At 41.7% G+C, this 23824-nt stretch overlaps 3 protein-coding genes across 7 annotated transcripts; 1 reads left to right on the forward strand and 2 right to left on the reverse strand.

Annotated features, from left to right (window-relative positions):
• Positions 1-5580: 5580 nt before the first annotated feature.
• LOC121537698 (protein FAM50A) lies at positions 5581-14526 on the reverse strand. Of its 2 annotated transcripts, XM_041845298.1 has the most exons (13): positions 14224-14526; positions 13907-13991; positions 13707-13806; positions 13117-13250; positions 12953-13029; positions 9765-9831; positions 8018-8079; positions 7815-7891; positions 7416-7470; positions 6660-6708; positions 6492-6562; positions 6245-6355; positions 5581-5703 (listed from the first exon to the last, which is right to left on the reverse strand). In XM_041845298.1, the coding sequence occupies exons 1-13, from the start codon at positions 14332-14334 to the stop codon at positions 5695-5697; spliced, it is 1008 nt and encodes a 335-aa protein (XP_041701232.1). In that variant the 5' UTR covers positions 14335-14526; the 3' UTR covers positions 5581-5694. The 2 variants fall into 2 exon arrangements, with proteins under 2 accessions (XP_041701232.1, XP_041701233.1); XM_041845299.1 differs by lacking the exons at positions 5581-5703; positions 6660-6708 and having other exon boundaries at positions 6315-6355.
• Positions 14527-14612: 86 nt separating this feature from the next.
• Positions 14613-17195, forward strand: LOC121537700 (transmembrane emp24 domain-containing protein 4-like). 2 transcript variants are annotated; one of them, XM_041845302.2, is made up of 5 exons: positions 14613-14797; positions 15125-15225; positions 15363-15488; positions 15598-15744; positions 16211-17195. In XM_041845302.2, exons 1-5 carry the CDS (start codon positions 14659-14661, stop codon positions 16358-16360), a joined length of 663 nt encoding a protein of 220 aa, XP_041701236.1. In that variant the 5' UTR covers positions 14613-14658; the 3' UTR covers positions 16361-17195. The 2 variants fall into 2 exon arrangements, with proteins under 2 accessions (XP_041701236.1, XP_045063237.1); XM_045207302.1 differs by lacking the exon at positions 16211-17195 and adding an exon at positions 15975-16192.
• Positions 17196-17637: 442 nt separating this feature from the next.
• Positions 17638-23524, reverse strand: LOC121537699 (pyridoxal phosphate homeostasis protein). Of its 3 annotated transcripts, none has more exons than XM_041845300.2 (8): positions 23393-23524; positions 20517-20624; positions 20386-20421; positions 20219-20294; positions 19802-19942; positions 18618-18760; positions 18416-18514; positions 17638-18255 (listed from the first exon to the last, which is right to left on the reverse strand). In XM_041845300.2, the coding sequence occupies exons 1-8, from the start codon at positions 23480-23482 to the stop codon at positions 18100-18102; spliced, it is 849 nt and encodes a 282-aa protein (XP_041701234.1). In that variant the 5' UTR covers positions 23483-23524; the 3' UTR covers positions 17638-18099. The 3 variants fall into 3 exon arrangements, with proteins under 3 accessions (XP_041701234.1, XP_041701235.1, XP_045063236.1); XM_041845301.2 differs by having other exon boundaries at positions 20517-20638; positions 23393-23470; XM_045207301.1 differs by lacking the exon at positions 23393-23524 and adding an exon at positions 23287-23311.
• Positions 23525-23824: the final 300 nt, after the last annotated feature.

Consider the following 23824-nt stretch of genomic DNA (forward strand, 5'->3'; position numbering starts at 1 on the left):
GTATGGAAACTGCAACGCCCGCAAGCGCAGGGCTCTCCAGAGGGTGGTGCCAAACGCATTACCTGGGGCAAACTACCCGCCCTCCAAGACACATACAGCACCCGATGTCACAGGAAGGCCAAAAAGATCATCAAGGACATCAACCACCCGAGCCACTGCCTGTTCACCCCGTTATCATCCAGAAGGCGAGGTCAGTACAGGTGCATCAAAGCTGGGACCGAGAGAATGAAAAACAGCTTCTATCTCAAGGCCATCAGACTGTTAAATAGCCATCACTAGCACATTAGAGGCTGCTGCAGCCTATTGAAATCACTGGCCACTTTAAGAAATGGAACACTAGTCACTTTAATAATGTTTACATATCTTGCACTACTCATCTCATATGTACAGTATCTCACAAAAGTGAGTACAGCCCTCACATTTTTGTAAATATTTGAGTATATATTTTCATGTGACAACACTGAAGAAATGACACTTTGCTACAATGTAAAGTAGTGAGTGTACAGCTTGTATAACAGTGTACATTTGCTGTCCCCTCAAAATAACTCAACACACAGCCATTAATGTCTAAACCGTTGGCAACAAAAGTGAGTACACCCCTAAGTGAAAATGTCCAAATTGGGCCCAATTAGCCATTTTCCCTCCCCGGTGTCATGTGACTCGTTAGTGTTACAAGGTCTCAGGTGTGAATGGGGAGCAGGTATGTTACATTTGGTGTCATCGCTCTCACACTCCCTCATACTGGTCACTGGAAGTTCAACATGGCACCTCATGGCAAAGAACTCTCTGAGGATCTGAAAAAAAGAATTGTTGCTCTACATAAAGATGGCCTGGGCTATAAGAAGATTGCCAAGACCCTGAAACTGAGCTGCAGCACGGTGGCCAAGACCATACAGCGGTTTAACAGTACAGGTTCCACTCAGAACAGGCCTCGCCATGGTCGACCAAAGAAGTTGAGTGCACGTGCTCAGCGTCATATCCAGAGGTTGTCTTTGGGAAATAGACGTATGAGTGCTGCCAGCATTGCTGCAGAGGTTGAAGGGGTGGGGGGGTCAGCCTGTCAGTGCTCAGACCATACGCCGCACACTGCATCAAATTGCTCTGCATGGCTGTCGTCCCAGAAGGAAGCCTCTTCTAAAGATGATGCACAAGAAAGCCCGCAAACAGTTTGCTGAAGACAAGCAGACTAAGGACATGGATTACTGGAACCATGTCCTGTGGTCTGATGAGACCAAGATAAACGTATTTGGTTCAGATGGTGTCAAGCGTGTGTGGCGGCAATCAGGTGAGGTGTACAAAGACAAGTGTGTCTTGCCTACGGTCAAGCATGGTGGTTGGAGTGTCATGGTCTGGGGCTGCATGAGTGCTGCCGGCACTGGGGAGCTACAGTTCATTGAGGGAACCAGGAATGCCAACATGTACTGTGACATACTGAAGCAGAGCATGATCCCCTCCCTTCGGAGACTGGGCCGCAGGGCAGTATTCCAACATGATAACGACCCCAAACACACCTCCAAGACGACCACTGCCTTGCTAAAGAAGCTGAGGGTAAAGGTGATGGACTGGCCAAGCATGTCTCCAGACCTAAACCCTATTGAGCATCTGTGGGGCATCCTCAAACGGAAGGTGGAGGAGTGCAAGGTCTCTAATATTCACCAGCTCTGTGATGTCGTCATGGAGGAGTGGAAGAGGACTCCAGTGGCAACCTGTGAAGCTCTGGTGAACTCCATGCCCAAGAGGGTTAAGGCAGTGCTGGAAAATGATGGTGGCCACACAAAATATTGACACTTTGGGCCCAATTTGGACATTTTCACTTAGGGGTGTACTCACTTTTGTTTAGACATTAATGGCTGTGTGTTGAGTTATTTTGAGGGGATAGCAAATGTACACTGTTATACAAGCTGTACACTCACTACTTTACATTGTAGCAAAGTGTCATTTCTTCAGTGTTGTCACATGAAAAGATATACTCAAATATTTACAAAAATGTGAGAGGTGTACTCAATTTTGTGAGATACTGTATATACTGTATTATATTCTACTGTATCTTAGTCCATGCCGCTCTGTCATTGTTTGTCCATATATGTATATATTCTTAAATTCCATTCCTTACTAGTTTTGTGTGTATTGGGTATATGTTGTGAAATTGTTAGATATTACTGCACTGTCGGAGCTAGAAGCACAAGCATTTCGCTACACCCGCTATAACATCTGCTAAACACGTGTATGTGACAAATAACATTTGATTTTATTGTTTTTTTAAATAAATTTAATTCAACAGTCCCGGCCGTCAATGGCCACTGAGTTTGCAGAGCCCAGCTGGGATGCTCACACTCATTCCACATGTAGCTCAGTTGATACAGCATGGCGCATGCAAAGCCAGGGTTGTGTGTTCAGTTCCCACGGGGGACCAGTACAAAAATATATGCACTCACTACTGTAAGTCGCTCTGAATAACAGTGTCTGCTAAATGACTAAAATGTAAATGTTTGTCTTGCTCTTTACCGCCCCCTTCATCAGATGATTCAACACCCCCTGCGGTACATTAGCTCCTGTTTGGTGGGTGTGGCCTGATCAATATGGGTGTGACTATTTGAAATCACGTGCAGCAATGCATATGTCTCCTGAGTGGCGCAGTGGTCTAAGGCACTGCATCGCAGTGCTAACTGTGCCACTAGAGATCCTGGTTCGAATCCAGGCTCTGTCGCAGCCGGCCGCGACCGGGAGACTCATGGGCGGCGCACAATTGGCCGGGGAGGGAATGGCCGGCAGGGATGTAGCTCAGTTGATAGAGCATGGCGTTTGCAACGCCAGGGTTGTGGGTTTGATTCCCACGGGGGGCCAGTATAAAAAAAATATGTATTCACTAACTGTAAGTCGCTCTGGATAAGAGCGTCTGCTAAATGACTAAAAATGTAATGTAAATATGCTATCGCCCTCGGGAACACTATAATCACAACGTTCTTCAGCTGGTCGTTCAGTGACATTTCCGTTGAATTAAACGTTGCACACCGTTCTGAACGCGCCTCAGGAATTGGTCTTTCTGATATCCTCCTCACAGTGTTACCCGGGTAACCATGTGCCGCTGTATGAAGGCTTCTAGTTGCATTACTGCTCTGACATTGGCAGGGTCGTCATTACTGCTCTGACATGGGCAGGGTCGTCATTACTGCTCTGACATGGGCAGGGTCGTCATTACTGCTCTGACATGGGCAGGGTCGTCATTACTGCTCTGACATGGGCAGGGTCGTCATTACTGCTCTGACATGGGCAGGGTCGTCATTACTGCTGTAGCAAATCAGTAGTGGAGGCGGAGTCAACCTGCTGGTCAGTAGTGGAGGCGGAGTCAACCTGCTGGTCAGTAGTGGAGGCGGAGTCAACCTGCTGGTCAGTAGTGGAGGCGGAGTCAACCTGCTGGTCAGTAGTGGAGGCGGAGTCAACCTGCTGGTCAGTAGTGGAGGCGGAGTCAACCTGCTGGTCAGTAGTGGAGGCGGAGTCAACCTGATGGTCAGTAGTGGAGGCGGAGTCAACCTGATGGTCAGTGATGCAAGTTCCTCATTCAAATTCTTGCCAGATTATTTTTGAAAAGCACAAAACAGTTTGTATGAATTGTATTGTATTGCAATATTCTTGTTAGAGGAAAACGTTTGCACTGCACATGCAAAGACAGCATTGGTATCCAGTAGTGGTGCGTGGGTAAAAGCCATATTAATTTAATTAACTAACTTCGCCCCAGTCTGAGGTCCTTAGCGCTCTGGTGCTGTTTTTCATCAAGGATCTCTCTGTACTTTACTCTGTTCATCTTTCCCTCAATCCTGACTAGTCTCACAGTCCCTGCCGCCGAAAAACATCCCCACTGCATGATACTGCCACCACCATGCTTCACTGTAGGGATGGTGCCAGGTTTCCTCCAGAAGTGACGCTTGGCATTTAGGCCAAAGAGTTCAATCTTGGTTTCATCAAACCAGAGAATCTTGTTTCTCATGTGCTGCAGAGATGGTTGTCCTTCTGGAAGGTTCTCCCATCTCCACAGAGGAACTCTGGAGCTCTGTCAGAGTGACCATCGGGTTCTTGGTCACCTCCCTGACCAAGGCCCTTTTCCCCCGATTTCTCAGTTTGGCCGGGCGGCCAGCTCTAGGAAGAGTCTTGGTGGTTCCAAACTTCTTCCATTTAAGAATTATGGCCACTGTGTTCTTAGAGACCTTCAATGCTGCAGAAATGATTTTGTACCCTTCCCCCAGATCTGTGCCTCGACACAATCCTGTTTCAGAGCTCTACGGATAATTCCTTCGACCTCATGGCTTGGTTTTTGCTCTGACATGCACTGTCAACTGTGGGACCTTATATAGACAGGTGTGTGCCTTTCCAAATCATGTCCAATCAATTGAATTTACCACAGGTGGACTCCAATCAAGTTGTAGAAACATCTCAAGGATGATCAATGCAAACAGTATGCACCTGAGCTCAGTTTCGAGTCTCATAGCAAAGGGTCTGAATACTTATGCAAATAAGGTTTTTCATTTTTAATACATGTGCAAACATTTCTATAATCCTGTTTTCGCCTTTTTGTCATTATGGGGTACTGTGTTTAGATTCCATTTTAGAATAATGCTGTAACTTCACAAAATGTGGAAAAAGTCAATGGGTCTGAATACTTTCCGAATGCACTATATATTACTTTCAAAGTCCAAGAGGGGAGAAATTACCCTACAACGGTAAAACGTCACACTTTCAACCACTGTTACTACTCTAAATCAACTCTACAATGACCATTTACTGGGATTATTATTATTTTTTTTTTAATGTCCTTATCCAGGTTTTTATTTTTTTTTAATCCTGCATCTGTCCAGTTGCCTTTGTGTAATATTTAAGCATTTGCCAAAACCTGAAAATGTCTATTGAAATGCATATGATAAACAGGACATATATCAGATTTTTCACATAACACTATTTTCTTAGTAAGTGTATAGATTTAAGTCATTTAGCAGACGCTCTTATCCAGAGCGACTTACAGTTAAGTGAGTGCATACATTTTCATAGCGCCAGAAATCGAAGCATTTCCTTTTACATTTTACCTTACAAGTATTCATCGGAGGAGCTGAAAACATTGCAGCTGCCAAAATATTGCCCAAAGTTACAATCAACACAACTTTGTTAGTACAAGTCGTAATCCAGAAGAATCCGGTCTGATTCCTATTCTTTTGTAGCTCAAACTGCAAGTTGACAGTATTGTTCTAGTTTTTCAATTATCTCCAACAGCCGAGTCCCTCGGTAGTAATGGAGGTGCCAAAAAAACCACATTCATGACACATCACAAACAAGGCCAAATATATCTATTTTTAATGACATAAATTAGTAAAGTTGAAATATTCTAATTAACGCAGTGAACAGCATCCAAGTGCAGTTAATTTTTTAATTTTTTTTTAAGGATCACATATTTTCATCGAAATTAAAGTAGGAATATTTCTTAAACAGAGTTGTTATCTTATGGTAAAGAAATCACTATGATTTCTTAGGCAACAACACTTTGTGGAATTGAAGCAAAAGATTGAGCAGTAACAATGAAGAGTAACCTAATGATTTAAAGTGAATATAGTTTATTAATCTGAAAGTAAAATGCTTCTGACAATACATTAATAGTAAAACAACATTGAAATAAAATGTGTGTCCAGAATGATCCTGAAGACAATATTTTCACCGGATCTGAAAAACAAAGAAATTAACAAGAATATTTAATTTAGGTTGCAACATCTGCATGTTTTACAATAAACCTCCCAACTTCTTATCCATTCTTTACCTAATAATAACATTTTGGCTATAATGATTCAATGATTGATAATAGGTCTATTTTTGCTATTTCCTACATGTTTTATGAACTAACAGCTGAACGTGAACAGGCCCATGCGCTGTAAGCACCGACACTCATACAGTGTCATGTGGGGCATACTTATGAAACAATCCCGTTCATTGCGGCCCAACATTTGGAAAAGGCTATGAACCATAAGATACTATTATGCGCGATAATCTATCCAGCCATTGATGCTACATTCTTTTGATGATTAATTTGTACACCGTGACGTGCGATTGGCCACAGGAGGAACTACTGTGGAGGAACACATTACATCACACTCTACATAAACCTAGAATACGAATCAGATCGTTTGATAAAACTATAAAAAGAAAGCAATTATAATATTCCAATGTAGATATTGGCAGTGTGTCAAGGTTAGCGATAACCACTCACGGTGTATTTGTCCCATTTCTTCTCTGGGTCGTAGGGCTCCCAGCGACTGGCGGGGAAGATGTGCTTGTTCTTTTCATACCAGCACCTCAGCACCACTTTACCTGCGTGAGACTACGACACACCAAGGACGCTCATTACTGTTAAAGCTGCGCTGGCAAATGCCTTCGATTCGAATAAGTATCAAACACACTTGGAAATTGAATAGTATATTAATTGTAATTAAACAAATACGGATGGATCTCCTAACCTCATCTTTTTCAACAGTGGCGTCATTCACCAGCCGAATGTCATCGTGGACATCAAAGCTGAAGAGTGGACCTGTAGTGGAATAAAGTAAAAAAAAAAAAAAATGCCATCAGTGAAGTTACATACATATTTCAATATACTGTAGATTTGAGATGACCTTTGACCTCACCAGATTTGCCTCGAGCTTTTGTCACAATGAAGTCATAGAAACTGTGATGCTAGAAGAGAAAACAGAGATAATTAACTGTGATTCTAGAAGAGAAAACAGAGATAATTAACTGTGATTCTAGAAGAGAAAACAGGGATAATTAACTGTGATGCTAGAAGAGAAAACAGAGATAATTAACTGTGATGCTAGAAGAGAAAACAGAGATAATTAACTGTGATTCTAGAAGAGAAAACAGAGATAATTAACTGTGATGCTAGAAGAGAAAACAGAGATAATTAACTGTGATTCTAGAAGAGAAAACAGGGATAATTAACTGTGATTCTAGAAGAGAAAACAGAGATAATTAACTGTGATGCTAGAAGAGAAAACAGAGATAATTAACTGTGATGCTAGAAGAGAAAACAGAGATAATTAACTGTGATGCTAGAAGAGAAAACAGAGATAATTAACTGTGATTCTAGAAGAGAAAACAGAGATAATTAACTGTGATGCTAGAAGAGAAAACAGAGATAATTAACTGTGATTCTAGAAGAGAAAACAGGGATAATTAACTGTGATTCTAGAAGAGAAAACAGAGATAATTAACTGTGATTCTAGAAGAGAAAACAGAGATAATTAACTGTGATTCTAGAAGAGAAAACAGAGATAATTAACTGTGATTCTAGAAGAGAAAACAGAGATAATTGTTCCAATTTAATATGAAGAGCTGTAAATGTATAATAGTTCAGATTGATGTACGAGTCCAGCAGTACTCACATGTGGTATGATCAGATCTTCTTTGATGTACATCAGCTGCTCGACACCAGCAGCCCTACAAAGAACACCCAACATTTTACAACCTTCCTTCATAAAGAATAAAGTCAAGGGAAATCCTATAATGTTAGTGCCAATGGGCACTGGCTGCCGGACGGACACTATAAACCTAGGGTGTATTCATTAGACGAAGACCGTAGCAAACAGTTGCAAACGTTTTGCAAAGGAAACCGTTTACTCCAAACTGGAAAAGGTTTTGAAAACGAAAACGCACGTTTTTTTATTGGACAAATTCAGGTAGGTCCCTCTCCGTTTCATTCCAGTTTGCTTCTGTTTTCTAGTGAATAACCCCTGGATAAAACCAAAGCCACTGCTTCAGTCACTTATCAAATCACCTCTTACCTGAGCTCACTGAAATCTTTCCTCAGGACCTCCAGTGCTTTCTGAAGGAACTGCTGCATGGTGTTGCCTTTCTTCATCTGTCGTAAACACAAAACGATGCATACTGATACATGCTATAGTATACAGGTATACCTCATGGGACCAAAGTTAATGCTTGCCAGCAGCACATCCATTGCTAAGCAATCGGTTTTCTCTTACTGTACCTTGACAGTCTTACGATGCCCCGATCCATCCCAGTAGGAGAATGTGATCTCAATTTCTTCACCTGTATGGAAGATGAATATGTCATTATAATGGCATTATCAATAAGTGTCATTATCATGGTAAGGTTGCAACTAGCAGGGTAGTGAACTTTTCATTTAACCTCATCATTACCATAGGGACCAACAGAAGGGCAGTGGATGTACCATAGGGACCAATGGCAGGGCAGTGGATGTACCATAGGGACCAATAGAAGGGCAGTGGATGTACCATAGGGACCAATAGAAGGGCAGTGGATGTACTATAGGGACCAATAGAAGGGCAGTGGATGTACTATAGGGACCAATATAGAAGGGCAGTGGATGTACCATAGGGACCAATAGAAGGGCAGTGGATGTACCATAGGGACCAATAGAAGGGCAGTGGATGTACCATAGGGACCAATAGAAGGGCAGTGGATGTACCATAGGGACCAATAGAAGGGCAGTGGATGTACTATAGGGACCAATAGAAGGGCAGTGGATGTACTATAGGGACCAATAGAAGGGCAGTGGATGTACTATAGGGACCAATAGAAGGGCAGTGGATGTACCATAGGGACCAATATAGAAGGGCAGTGGATGTACCATAGGGACCAATAGAAGGGCAGTGGATGTACCATAGGGACCAATAGAAGGGCAGTGGATGTACTATAGGGACCAATAGAAGGGCAGTGGATGTACTATAGGGACCAATAGAAGGGCAGTGGATGTACCATAGGGACCAATAGAAGGGCAGTGGATGTACTATAGGGACCAATAGAAGGGCAGTGGATGTACTATAGGGACCAATAGAAGGGCAGTGGATGTACTATAGGGACCAATAGAAGGGCAGTGGATGTACCATAGGGACCAATAGAAGGGCAGTGGATGTACCATAGGGACCAATAGAAGGGCAGTGGATGTACTATAGGGACCAATAGAAGGGCAGTGGATGTACTATAGGGACCAATAGAAGGGCAGTGGATGTACTATAGGGACCAATAGAAGGGCAGTGGATGTACCATAGGGACCAATAGAAGGGCAGTGGATGTACCATAGGGACCAATATAGAAGGGCAGTGGATGTACCATAGGGACCAATATAGAAGGGCAGTGGATGTACCATAGGGACCAATAGAAGGGCAGTGGATGTACCATAGGGACCAATAGAAGGGCAGTGGATGTACCATAGGGACCAATGGCAGGGCAGTGGATGTACCATAGGGACCAATGGCAGGGCAGTGGATGTACCATAGGGACCAACAGAAGGGCAGTGGATGTACTATAGGGACCAATAGAAGGGCAGTGGATGTACCATAGGGACCAATAGAAGGGCAGTGGATGTACCATAGGGACCAATATAGAAGGGCAGTGGATGTACCATAGGGACCAATAGAAGGGCAGTGGATGTACCATAGGGACCAATAGAAGGGCAGTGGATGTACCATAGGGACCAATAGAAGGGCAGTGGATGTACCATAGGGACCAATGGCAGGGCAGTGGATGTACCATAGGGACCAATGGCAGGGCAGTGGATGTACCATAGGGACCAATGGCAGGGCAGTGGATGTACCATAGGGACCAATGGCAGGGCAGTGGATGTACCATAGGGACCAATGGAAGGGCAGTGGATGTACCATAGGGACCAATGGCAGGGCAGTGGATGTACCATAGGGACCAATGGCAGGGCAGTGGATGTCATCGTCATGGATATTTATTATCAAACCTACCCTTAATCTTTTCTTGCTTTCCCTCCCACTCCTGGCGCAGTTCCTCTCGAAGACGATTCTCCTCCTCCTAAACTCACAATAATGAACACATTTTAAGCTTGGGCTCTGTGTGTGTGTATATATAGGACATTTATATAGTGTATCCTCTGTGCATTATGGACAGGAGTCAAAGGGGTAGGAATGGTTTCTCCACCCCCTTCTCTGGCTGTTGTATTGGGCAGTTCAACGGTGAGAAATGACTCAGTCCCTGGAGTAAAAACGTTGTACTATCCAGGAGCACAGGACATCAATAAGCTGCTCCCAAACATTTCAACCTGCATCAGGAAACTGAGTCTATCATAGTTCATGTGGGATTCAATAACATTATGAAGGGCAGCTCAGAACAGCTGAAGATGGATTTTAAAGAACTGATTGGGTCTCTGCTTGACACCAACAAACGCCCCATAATTTCTGTCCCTGTGCCCTCCCTAACTGGCTATGTGACTATTGCAGCTCTTTGGGTGTAACATTTATTGACAATGTTGATTTCTTCTGGAAACAAATCCACCCAAATCATTTGGGTTCCTGGATCCTTTCATAGCATTATAAGGCTGCGTTAAGACAATGACATCAATGACCCAAGCCCAGCTCAATTAATCCCTATCATTGTGTCGCTGAGTTGTCATAATGCTTCAGCAAATGTACATTATACCAGGGGCGTTGGTAGACACAATGTAAGCAACCTAATTTATGTACCTCTAACTTCCCCGAATGCCTCTGCTGATCCTACAGCTATTGTATGCAGTAATCATGTGCCTATGAACCAGAGTTATACTGTTAGCACTGAGGCGGTGTTGCCTAGTAGGAAGTCCACTGTGTGCAGCTCACCCTGCACTAACATGAGCATGTCTACTTCTGCTAAGCTTCCCAGTAAAGCAATGAAAACAATCAAGCATCCCAGAAGTGCTAAAAATAGTCCACGTTATAGTCCACGTTAACACATTCATGAAATAAATAATTTGCAAGTAACAGATGACATTCTTATTCTGACAATCTCTGGAACTCACTTAGATAATACTTTTGATGATACAGTGGTAGCAATGCATGGTTATAACATCTACAGAAAAGACAGAAATGCCAATGGTGGAGGTGTTGCCGTTTATATTCAGAACCACATTCCTGTAAAGCTTAAAGATGATCTCATGTTAAACACTGTTGAAGTAATATGCCTACAGGTTCATCTGCTTCACCTAAAGCCCATTCTTGTGGGAATCTGCTATAGACCACCAAGTGCTAACAGTCAGTATCTGGATAACGTGTGAAATGCTTGATAATATGTGATATCAACAGAGAGGTATATATCCAAATCCATCGGATGTAGTGATCACAATATAGTAGCCATATCTAGGAAAACCAAAGTTCCAAAGGCTGGGCCTAATATTGTGTATAAGAGGTCATACAAGAAGTTCTGTAGTGATTCCTGTAAAGTGTGTGTTGAAGAGGTGAAAAAATTATTGTTGTCTATCAACAATGACAAGTCACCGGGGTCTGACAACTTGGATGGAAAATTACTGAGGATAATAGTGGACGATTTTGCCACATCTTCAATCTAAGCCTACTAGAAAGTGTGTGCCCTCAGGCCTGGAGGAAAGCTAAAGTAATTCCGCTACCCAAGAATAGTAAAGCCGCCTTTACTGGCTCATATAGCCGACCAATCAGCCTGTTACCAACCCTTTGTAAACTTTTGGGGGAAATTGTGTTTGACCAGATACAATGCTATTTTACTGTAAACAAATTGATAACAGAATTTTAGCATGCTTGTAGGGAAGGACATTCAACAAGCACGGCCCCGTACACAAATGACTGATGATTGGCTGAGAGAAATGTATGATAAAAAGATTGTGGGAGCTGTTTTGTTAGACTTCAGTGCGGCTTTTGACATTATCCATAGTCTGCTGATGGAAAAACATATGAGTTATGGCTTTACACACCCTGCTATATTGTGGATAAAGAGTTACCTGTCTAACAGAACACAGAGGGTATTATTTAATGGAAGCCTCTCCAACATATTCCAGGTAGAATCAGGAATTCCCCAGGGCAGCTGTCTAGGCCCCATTTTTTAATTATTTACTAATGACATGCCACTGGCTTTGAGTCAAGCCAGTGTGTCTATGTATGTGGATAACTCAACACTATACACGTCAGCTACTACAGTGAGTGGAATCACTGCAACACTTAAAGAGCTACAGTTAGTTTCAGAATGGGTGGCAAGGAATAAGTTAGTCCTAAATATTTATAAAACTAAAAGCATTGTATTTGGGACAAATCATTCACTAAACCCTAAACCTCAACTAAATCTTGAAATAAATAAAATGTGGAAATTGAGCAAGTTGAGGTGACTAAACTGCTTGGAGAAACCCTGGATTGTAAACTGTTATGGTAAAAACATGTTGATACAACAGTAGCTAAGATGGGGAGAAACCTGTCCATAATAAAACGCTGCTCCGCCTTTTTAACAACACTATCAACAAGGCAGGTCCTACAGGCTCTAGTTTTGTTGCACCTGGACTACTGTTCAGTAGTGTGGTCAGGTGCCACAAAGAGGGACTTCAGAAAATGACTATTGGCTCAGAACAGGGCAGCACGGCTGGCCCTTAAATGTACACGGATAGCTAACATTAATAACATGCATGTAAATCTCTCATGGCTCAAAGTGGAAGAGAGATTGACTTCATCACTACTTGTTTTTGTAAGAAGTGTTGACATGCTGAATGCACCGAGGTGTCTGTTTAACCTACTAGCAAACAGCTCAGACACCCATGCATACCCCACAAGACATGCCACCAAAGGTCTCTTCACAGTCCCCAAGTCAATAACAGACTATGGGAGGCGCACAGTACTACATAGAGCCATGACTACACGGAAATCTATTCCACATCAGGTAACTGATGCAAGCAGTATAACCAGATTGGTTTGAGGGAACACACTTAATGTGTTTTGAAAATTATACAAATATTTTAAATAGTATATAACTGCCCTAATGTTGCTGGTCCCCAGGAAGAGTAGCTGCTGCCTTGGCAGGAACTAATGGGCATCCTTCATAAATAGAAATAAAGAGAACTCTTTCTTTATATGCAGGCGAGATTTCAATGTGAGAGGTTTGATTTGGAGAAAATGAGTGTGACTGGTGTTATCTGCATAAGGCTCACCTCTCTGTCCCGGTCTGGCAGGAAACTGGTGTCCACATCTGGGTTCTTCCCTAGCTTCTTCTTCTTAGCAGGGAAATCTTTGGAAGATAAAGGTCAGTATTCCTTGATTGTTCTTAGACAGTCTTGTGGCTATAAAGAACAGATTTATTATGAACACCACTCACAGTCCTCTTCCTCCTCCTCCTCCTCTGTCTCCTCCTCTTCCTCCTCCTCTTCATCTTCAGGATTAAAGGATAAACTGGCTATCTTTCTCTTCTGCTCTTCCTTTCTCTTCTTCTCCTTCTGCTTCTCCAGCTTCCTGAAGGTAGACAGAAAGAGAGCAGAGACAAGACACTGACAACAGCTTCCTGAAGGTAGACAGAAAGAGAGACGAGACACTGACAACAGCTTTCTGAAGGTGGACAGAAAGAGAGCAGAGACGAGACACTGACAACAGCTTCCTGAAGGTAGACAGAAAGAGAGCAGAGACACTGACAACAGCTTTCTGAAGGTAGACAGAAAGAGAGCAGAGACACTGACAGCTTTCTGAAGGTAGACAGAAAGAGAGCAGAGACAAGACACTGACAACAGCTTCCTGAAGGTAGACAGAAAGAGAGCAGAGACGAGACACTGACAACAGCTTTCGACAGAAGACTTCGCCCCATACTCAGGGGTCATTGAGAGATCATAACAGACATAAGAGGCAGGGAATACAGTAACTCTGGGAATACAGTAACTCGGGGTATACAGTAACTCTGGGAATACAGTAACTCACAGCATCAACTCCTTTGATTGCTCCTTCTTGGCCAGTTGCTTTTCTCGTTCTTTCACAAGAGCCTCCTGCCTGGCCTTCATATCATTGAGTGTCACCAGACCTGACAAGGGAAGACAGTATTGCAGTAAGACTGTGTTCTTCACAAGTATTTCCTTATAAAAAGTAAAGTCTGACATGCAGAAGTCCCATACTATACTTACCAACAGTGCTGGATTTGAGCTCTGCTTCCACCGCATCATAATGAGCTGAGAACTTCTTGTCGATGTTAGACTTGACCATATTGTCCTGCAGGAGATGTTCAGATAGTAAGAGGGGACACATAGCTAGGTACGTTAAGGTTACTACTGTACACAGTCTTGCACAATGGCTATAGGTTGTTCGTTTGATGTCTTTCAGTAACTAGATAGCAGTGAATAAGCAGGAATATTAATCCTGTTCGTTTGATGGCTTTCAGTAACTAGATAGCAGTGAATAAGCAAGAATATTACATAGCTAACTTAGCTAACAAGTGACTGACCTGAGCAATTTTCTCCTTTAGCTGTGAAAGTTGTTCTCTTTCCTTTTCACGCTTTTTTATCAGCTGCATGGCTCTTCCAGCCTCGCTTGCTGCTCCTTTGTACTGCGCCATGCCTATATCTTCGAGAATCAAACAGCAATAATTTGGGAAAAGTAGCTAAACGCTACAGCCACAGACAACTTGTCTAAACAACAACTAAACACTGTTTCTATAACAGTGTAGGGCGAAACGCTATTGTTGCTAGATGCTGAGATATCCTCGCACCATAACAAACACCACCAAAAATGGTCTCGGTGAAGTGCATTCTGGGTAGTGTGCGACCCAGTGCAACCACTTCCGGCGGGGTTTGTATGAATTTCAAAATAAAAGTGCAGTAGCAGCTGGTTGCATTTACTACACTGACCCTGCTGCTGGGGACAACAAAGTTGATTTGACATGATGCTCGCTGCACCTGGCCCTGGAATTGTCGTATTATTTGCTTGGCTCTCTCCAAGTTACGCTCTCTATTTTCACATTGGAGAGACGGAGAAAAAATGCTTTATAGAGGAAATTCCAGATGAGACTATGGTTATTGGTAAATTATTATTTTAGCGTTAGATAACGTTATAGCTGGTTAACTAGCTAGCTGCTTCTGGCTCATAGGCTATTTTGATTAATCCAGTTAGTCAGTGCATGCATGTCTTTAATTTCCTGACTGATGTAGCTAGATTTGATGGATAAAAAATATATCCTATCTCATGGGTCTTAATTAATAAATGTTTTCTAGCTGGCTAGCTACAAAAGATGAGAAGATTATACAGTCACTGACTGTGGGATCAGCCAACGTGTTATTTGAGATGGAGTATGCCCTCTAGTGAGGATGTGAGGAATAGCCTTTCATCTGGGATCTCTCTATTATTAGGGAAATACAGGACTCAGCTGTGGGACAAGCAGACGGGATCCTTCCTCCCAGCCACCCCTGGCCTTGGAATGCATGTGGAGATCAAGGATTCGGATACTAAGGTCAGTCAAACAATGAGAATAAAGATTAGATATAAGGTTACCACACTCACTACAGTTTGTGTATGTGTCTTCATACACACAATGCCTCCACGTATGTTTAATCGGCATGTTTCTCTCTCCCCAACCCTCTATTCTAGATAATCCTGTCTCGTCAGTATGGGTCAGATGGACGGTTCACCTTTACGTCCCATACACCAGGCGCGCATCAGATCTGCCTGCACTCCAACTCCACCAAGATGGCCCTCTTCGCTGGCGGCAAACTGGTATGAGTGGGATGTTGTTGTTCTGGACATTTTCTTCTCACAAAAACCTTCTGTATAGCAGTAAATATGCAGATAGTCTGACATACTAACCTTGTGTTCCATTTTACAGAGAGTCCACCTGGATATTCAGGTTGGTGAACATACCAACAACTACCCCGAAATCGCAGCAAAAGACAAGCTCACAGAGCTGCAATTAAGAGCTCGACAATTACTGGACCAAGTAGAACAAATCCAGAAAGAGCAAAACTATCAGCAGGTGGGTTTAAAGAGAACTTCTACATTTTGAGTTGAATAACTAAGCCACAACATAGGTGATAATATTGATTTATTTTAACCTGCATAATGTCATACAAAGCTGTTGTGGAATCGATGTCTTACCCTCGTCTTTTAATGATCTAGTGACTGTCTGCGTATCTCTTCACAGTACCGTGAGGACTTCCCCTTGTCTTTCAGTGTTCTAGTGACTGTCTGCGTATCTCTTCACAGTATCGTGAGGACTTCCCCTTGTCTTTCAGTGTTCTAGTGACTGTCTGTCTCTTCACAGTATCGTGAGGACTTCCCCTTGTCTTTCAGTGTTCTAGTGACTGTCTGTCTCTTCACAGTATCGTGAGGACTTCCCCTTGTCTTTCAGTGTTCTAGTGACTGTCTGCGTATCTCTTCACAGTATCGTGAGGACTTCCCCTTGTCTTTCAGTGTTCTAGTGACTGTCTGTCTCTTCACAGTATCGTGAGGAGCGGTTCCGCATGACGAGTGAGAGCACTAACCAGCGTGTGCTTTGGTGGTCTATAGCTCAGACACTTATCCTCCTCACCACTGGCATCTGGCAGATGAAGCACCTCAAGAGCTTCTTTGAGGCCAAGAAGTTGGTGTAATGCCCACAGTACATCACTGATTGAGTTCCAAGACAGGAGTTACACCCATACGGAGCGAACTGGTAGAGAGAGATGCTGTTGTGACTAGTAGAGATGCTTAAACCTGGGAAGCAAATTAATTGAGAACATTCAGTGTGTTATGTATTGTCCATTATGAATTATTCTGATCAGTAAGCAAGCACCTTACTGTGTCCATTTCCTTGTATTTTTTCTCCAACCTTTGTTTTATATCAACTTTGTTGGACTGCACAAAAGGAGTGGCAAATGTAACTTTCAATTTTGTTTCACTTTGCATTAAGCAGTCACAGATCTGGACTATAATTTTGTAGATTTGTCTTTCTGCATACTGTATACTTTTGGTGTAAACACTTCTATTTGGAGTAGATTATTGTGATTTAGTCTAAAAATGATTATAGCAGAGCTAATAATAGTTTTAGCTCAATGACTAACCTGTTCACTCCAAAACACCAGTTCACAAACAGAATGGCATGCACGTTCTTAACTTCTGTTGAAGAGCAATATCATTCCAGGAAACAGGGTATTATTGATTTTTAGAGGATGGTCCAAGCAGCACCGTTTTTTTTCAAAGACCAACATGTTTGAATCAGGTGCAGATTACATTTGAATGTTATGTAATGAAGGTCTATGATAAAATACCCTAGAGTTATTCAAAACTGATCTAGGTTAAGATCTAGATATCAGTAAGATGTGAATACAATATTTCGATGACAATACAGTAGTATGATGAGGTATACATTCACAAGGTTTTTACTTTTGGTTGGCTGTCATTTCAATGTATGCAATAACAATGGAAAAAGTAAATGATTCTCATGTGGTTTTGTTTATATACAATTATTGTACATTTCCTGAATAGGAAAAATACAAAACCAAGTTATTTTCAACAATTATTTTATTGCTTATCACCTCCCGCCGTATCAATTTAATCCTGTATTTCGTTTAAGTGAATGTTTTGCAATGTTTATTTTCATTCACAGTTCCCTTAGTAATGGATTTAGTTTTACATTGATAACTATAAGATACATCTCATAACAGTGCAAACAAAACTATTTCCTCTTTGCATAGGTTAAATCTTTCAGTGCACCAACACACAATTCAGACCAAAAGAATCACTGACATCACAATTAAATAATACTGTAGTGTAAACATATTGTATGAGTCGCTCTTTACATGCAGTTCTAGAATTGTGTTTATCAAAAAATAAAAATGTTAAGTATTTGACAACACCATAGAAAATGTAATTGACTCACAATACCATACATCATAAAGGGGGATATGTTTATTAAATCACAAGTATTTTGCCAGAAAAATAGGAAATTTTAACATGTAAGATTCCCAATCACTGGGATATTCAACACGGTCAAGAGTTCAGGTTGTCACGTTTTGGGTTGTAAATGTGGAGTAAAAATAAAATTATCAAAACATTTGCTAGATTTGATATAAACTCCATCTCTGCTTCACTCTCTGAATTATCTCTATTTACGTTATCGTGTTAAATGGTATCTATTGAATCTAGGGTTGGCACAAGATCGAGACGTGAGAAGTAGTTTAGAAATCTGTTTATAATGTCAATTTGAAGATCGAATTCCTTCCACAAATGCTCAAATGAATGGGCTCCGTAGAAATGAATTAAACTAGATCAACCAAATACATTTTCTTCCAGAAATTCTCATAAAATACTAAATCCTTTTCAGCCTGTGTGAGTGTAGGAAGGAGAAACATCACTGTTCTGTCACAGTGAGACGCTCCATCTTCTTAGCTGCCTCTTCTGTCGGAACCTTTGACCTTTTCTCTGGACTGGGAGTGGGAGTGTTGGGATAATCCCTATTACCAAAAATAGTACTACCAACTCGCACATTAGTGGAACCCACCTCAATCTAAAGGAGGAAATGGAAGAGAATACCTCAGAAGGGTATAACTTATACAAACAGCATGAGCATTCGAGTAGTAATGGGTAGCCTAATCAATATCTGATCATTCAATATGTTAAGAACATATTGTGTTAGCAATTAAGAAGGCTGAGACAGTGGAACTTACCGCGTGTTCAAAGTCAGTGGACATGCCCATACTAAGCTCAACATCCTCAAGCGGGAGCTGTAGACTGGTACACACTTCCTGTCGCCGACTCAGCAAAGCCTGGTTGGTGATGCACAACAGACTTAACGCACACACACACACCTATAGATCTTTACCAAAAGCCTTAACATAAAAAGTTAGGGTAATCATAACAGCCAAATACCTGAAAATCTGGGTTAGGGCCATCAGCTAGGTCGTAGCCATAGCGACCAATGGTCATGAGTCCGGAGAAGTGTAGGGCAGAGCATTTGGATAAAATGTGTTTCACTGTGTTCACCGTGTCGCCAGGAGGCAGTCCATGTTTACCTAGAGGCAACATAGAACGGTAGTTAGTGTTGTCCGTCTGTCTGTCTGGCAGGTTGACGTTTATTGTCATGAGTCTTGCCCTGGAGGCAGAACTGAGTTGGTTCCTCTAGATGGGCCAGTTGCAAAGTCAAAATTGGCTACATCGTAAAAATACATGAAAACAAACATTTTTGCTTTTTGGTCTTCATTTAAGGTTAGGCATTAGGGTTAGCAGTGTGGTTAAGGTTAGGCATTAGGGTTAGCAGTGTGGTTAAGGTTAAGCATTAGGTTTAGCAGTGTGGTTAAGGTTAGGGTTAAGGGATAGATGGGAAGGGTTGAATGGCGCTGAAGGTTGGGACTAATAACAACAAGATAACTCATGTAAAACATACTCTGTCCATAATACGTATATAGGTTAAGAACTTTTGTGAAAGAGCACAGTTTGAAAGATATGACATATAGAAGCAAACCGGATGGACATCATGAAAATAATCGGAGAGGTTGAGGGTAGAGGAAGTTCAGGAGTAAAAACAAACAAAATATAACTATTGTAAAATTGACTGTGTCCATAAAATGTATATAGTATGTATGGGCTGGAAGTAGAGGCCTAAGCATTGTTGTTCACTAGTTTACTCCAATTAGGGGAGGGGTGGTAGGGTTAGAAAGTAATAAAGATAAATATATATATTTTTAAAGGATATGTATATGTATGCATGTATGTATATATATATATGTGTAGATATTTATATGTAAGAAATCTATATGGGGGATTGGAAGTGATGCAGACAATTACATTGATGGAAGTTACAATCTATCTGCAGTATTAAAGCTGATCTAAAAAATGAACAAATGAAAAAAAAAAAAAGGTTAGGATTAGGCATTAGGGTTAGCAGTGTGGTTAAGGTTAGGTTTAAAATCAGATTTCATGACTGTGGCTGTACCAGCTAGTGACCTCTCTGCAGAGCTGCCTCCAGTACATGAGCCATCCCAATAAATGCCAACGCGTGTGTGTGTGTGTGTGTGCGTGTGTGTGTGTGTGTGTGCGTGCGTGCGAACACTTACTTTCCTCCCCACTGGTGTTGATCTGAACCATGATCTTTAACTTGTGCGTGCTAGCTGCTCTTAACCGCTGCCAGGAGCTGTTCACCTTGTCGGCCAACTTGGCTGAGTCCACCGTCTCCACCATGAACAGGTTTGGTACACCTATGGGATGTGTGTGAGTAGAGTTAAGATATGCCGGCGCTGCTAAAGGTTTCTATGGAATGGTGTTCAAAGCTTGACAAAAGACTGATTGAGGTCGAAAGTCGAAAACATGTCGGCCTTTTAATTTTTTGAAGTGTGTGAGTAGATTGCTGGGTATTAGGGAGATATGATGTTGACATCTTTAAATATGGAGGCCTATGGTGCACCTGAGTGGAACACTACACTATAAATAATATGAAAAGCAAAGCATAACATGTTGCACAAGATGTTACTTACCCAAAAGTTTGTTGACATTATTCTTCTGTAAATGGCCAATAAAATGCCACTCAATTTCTGGGCATGATTCTAAAATCTAGATTAGGACATAAAAAGTATTTGTAAATCGGGTGTTGGATAGACACGTCATGAGAAGAATAATGTGACTTCAAACCTTTAGAACCAACCTGAGGATTTGATGCTTTATCCACAAGTTCATTCACCTAAAAGTGAGGGGGTCAAATTAAAAAGTAAAACTACCATTAAAAAGGTGTTATGTGTAACTGTATAACATGTTACCATCACATACAATACTTACATAGTTTTCACCAAAGTTGCGATGCCCTTTTCGGTACGCCTCGATCACCATGTCTGGTGGTTTCGTCTTACTTACAGCTACCAGGCGGGGCGGCACCGCAGGCAACGTCTTGGGTGAGAGATCAGAGGAACAAGAAGAGAAATCAAATATATGGTGAATAAATGAATGATAACAGTTCTCTTTATGGATGACAATCATAGCCAAAGAGATTGTCACGTCTTGATAAACCTGAACTACTTAAGGACAGCCCAGTGGATATCTGGCGCTCATTCAGGAGGGCATATTGGGGCCACAATATGGAACGAACAGAAATAGATTGTGTAGAAAATGAAGAATTGTGTTAGCTCTATTGGCAACGTTTTGAACACAACCCAGATATGCTGCCCAAATGCACTTATTTTAGCCTGCTGGCATTTCCTTACAACCAAGAAGATGAGAGCCTGTCATTAAAATCTGAAATGGTTGTCTGCGTCTGCCCATGCAGTAGGCTATTATGTCGCGTTCGTCATGTCAGAAACTCGGGACCGCCGAGTTAAAATGAACGCAAGTTATTAGTGAAACCTGATGGGTTGGAGGATTCTCTTCTCATCACTCATCATTAACACAATGGAAAAACATAATGATTTATTATTTAAATATTGAAAGTGCGTGGGCTACGGAGAGAAACAGAAATGGTGCAGTTTCAGGCCATGTGGAGGAAAATGATGCTGGCGCTAGAGATGGGGGTGTGTGATGTAGTTGATGTTTGTATGATGTTGTTGTTTGTATGTGTATGTTTTGTATTGTTGATCAAATATACAATTAAATTAAACATTTACAAATAATGCCACATTCACGTCATGTTGGAAACTCGTGACCTCCGAGTTCAAATGAATGAGTTTACATGCGCACAGTATTCTGATAGTAGCTCATATCCCACTTAAGGTCTTATTCGGGATAAGATGTTTACATGCACCTTTGATATCTCACTCACGAGTATCCCTATATCCATGAATAAACAGAATATTCCTAATTTAAGTATATGGGCTAAATGGAATAGTAACTGAAATATGGACACTGACTGTAGACCTCACGTAGCTTAATAACTCCTGCAGAATTATGCATTTCTTGCAGTAAAATTATACAACAAATGTTAATTTTGTCTTGGAACAGGAGTGGAAAAATATTATTTATTTATTTCAGCATCTCTTGAGAAAATGCAAATGTAATGCGTTATCTTTGACACTTATGGAAGCAGACAGTATTTCAACCACATAGAATATGCACCCAAGATTAACTGAAGTCTTATCAGCATTTTTACATTTTCCACAGGACTAATCTATCCACTGTTTTGGAGTTAATGTGTTTTCTCCCCGGTCCCTAAACGAAAAAGACAATTGTACCGGTGTTAACTAGATTACTAATGCATGAATTCTATAAATGCAAGACATTATTCTGGTGAGCACTACATTATCTAGTCTTCTGGGGCAACAAGTTATGACAGAAGACAAGCTGCATGTAAAAATGGCCTACCAATGTCGGAAATTATAATATGGCCTACCAAATGTCGGAAATTATAAACAGAAATGTGTCTAAATTAGGGGCGAATGTAGCCAGTAGGCTATACGGTCCTGTACAGAGTATCAGCTAAATACATTATTATGGAATTACGGTGGATCGAACTGCGCAGATAGCATACAAAGTGATTTGTTTGACAATCAGATGAAGAAAAAAAAAATCACAACACACATGATGTGAAACTGGGCCTGCGCAGACCGCCAGCGAAAAACATCAGTCAATGGGATAAGATGTTTACATGCCACAGTATCCCATCTAAGAACAACATATCCCAAGTATATTATCCGGGTTTCTCATAACCGGGATGAGGATTTTTCGGGTTATTGTAAACGGGATATGATGTTTATATGCTTCAACTCAAAAACAGAATACATAAGAGTATCCCGAATAATAACGGGATATTGGTGTGCATGTAAACGTGGTCATTGACCTCTACACAAAAAGTCCTTGCTTGGCGGGCTAAATAACGAACAAACGCCACCTGCTGGAGGGAGACAGATTTTCCGCCGAGTTGGGCCTCTCTTCCTCTCTGGCATTACCTACCGGCTGGGCACATCAACCCTAGGCGATAGTGCAACACAGTTTCTAAACCCAGAGGCGAAACATCGCGAGACTTCCGGGAACGCTTGCGAAACAGACCAAACTGACCAGGCCGGGGTTTGATAAGTCAATGAGAGAAGTTCACAATTATTTCTTAGTTGTTAATTTTCTCGAATTCTAAAAGGCACAACCTAGATTCGAGCAAATGTCTTAAGTTATGTAGTTGAACATGTTATTACTCGAACCTCGTGAAAGTGAAACGTTTTTATTTTCGTCAAAAACTACTGGAGAAGCAATTTTAGCGTATCTACATACTACTGTCTTTGGTGCAGACGTAGCGCCCACTATCGGCTGCCTAGGCTAGTTCAATTGTGGTGGGACGGTGTCAATTGAATCAATCAAAACGTTAATTAAATGACGAAACAGGAGTGAACGGAAGTTGGAAATGTTTTGCAACACTTACGAAACATTGTTGACGTTACCGACAAAATGATAAGAGCACCAGCAGCAATGAGTAAGTCGTGAGCAAATCGTCTAGGACCCTCCGCGCGATACTTCCACCCATAACACATACATAGTGGATGCATGCAGCGCTGAGCTAATTAGTAGATACCAAAAATGTAATGTGCATGTTATGGTGTGCCATCTCAAAGGTTGAGATGTTTTGCCTTACATACAACTGGTCCACCCCCGCTTTGAAATGATAAGACAATTTCGCACGACACGACTATCAAAAGTCGATACGGGTTCTTCCCAATATAATACTGAACTTGGCTTACCTTGGGGCGACGTGCCGCCGCTTGATTTACCCTGTCTACCACCGCGTGTAACGCTTTTCCAACCTCTTCCGACATTCCTACTTTCCACATACCCTCAATACACTGCGCAACCAATGGTACAGAGACCGCCAGTGCGTATTCAACACAAACGTGATCAACCTGTCAAAATAAAAGTCCTTTCTCGACCCTAGAAAGCCTGTGTGAAGTGAGACGGCGACCCCTTGTGTTGACTGTTGATAAATCAATCAGTGTCCATTCATTGTAGTCACGCGTGTACAATGTGTGTTTAAAAAAATACATTTGCGAAATTTGGCCAGTCAGTTACGCGAATTTATTAGGGATAATAGCCCTCAAAGTTAGGATAAATCTATTCAATCTACATTGTATGCTATCACTTAACTATAATTTGACCTTACATGTAATCAATCAAGT

This window comes from Coregonus clupeaformis, chromosome 24 (assembly GCF_020615455.1).
Source record: "Coregonus clupeaformis isolate EN_2021a chromosome 24, ASM2061545v1, whole genome shotgun sequence".
Lineage (NCBI taxonomy): Eukaryota > Metazoa > Chordata > Actinopteri > Salmoniformes > Salmonidae > Coregonus > Coregonus clupeaformis.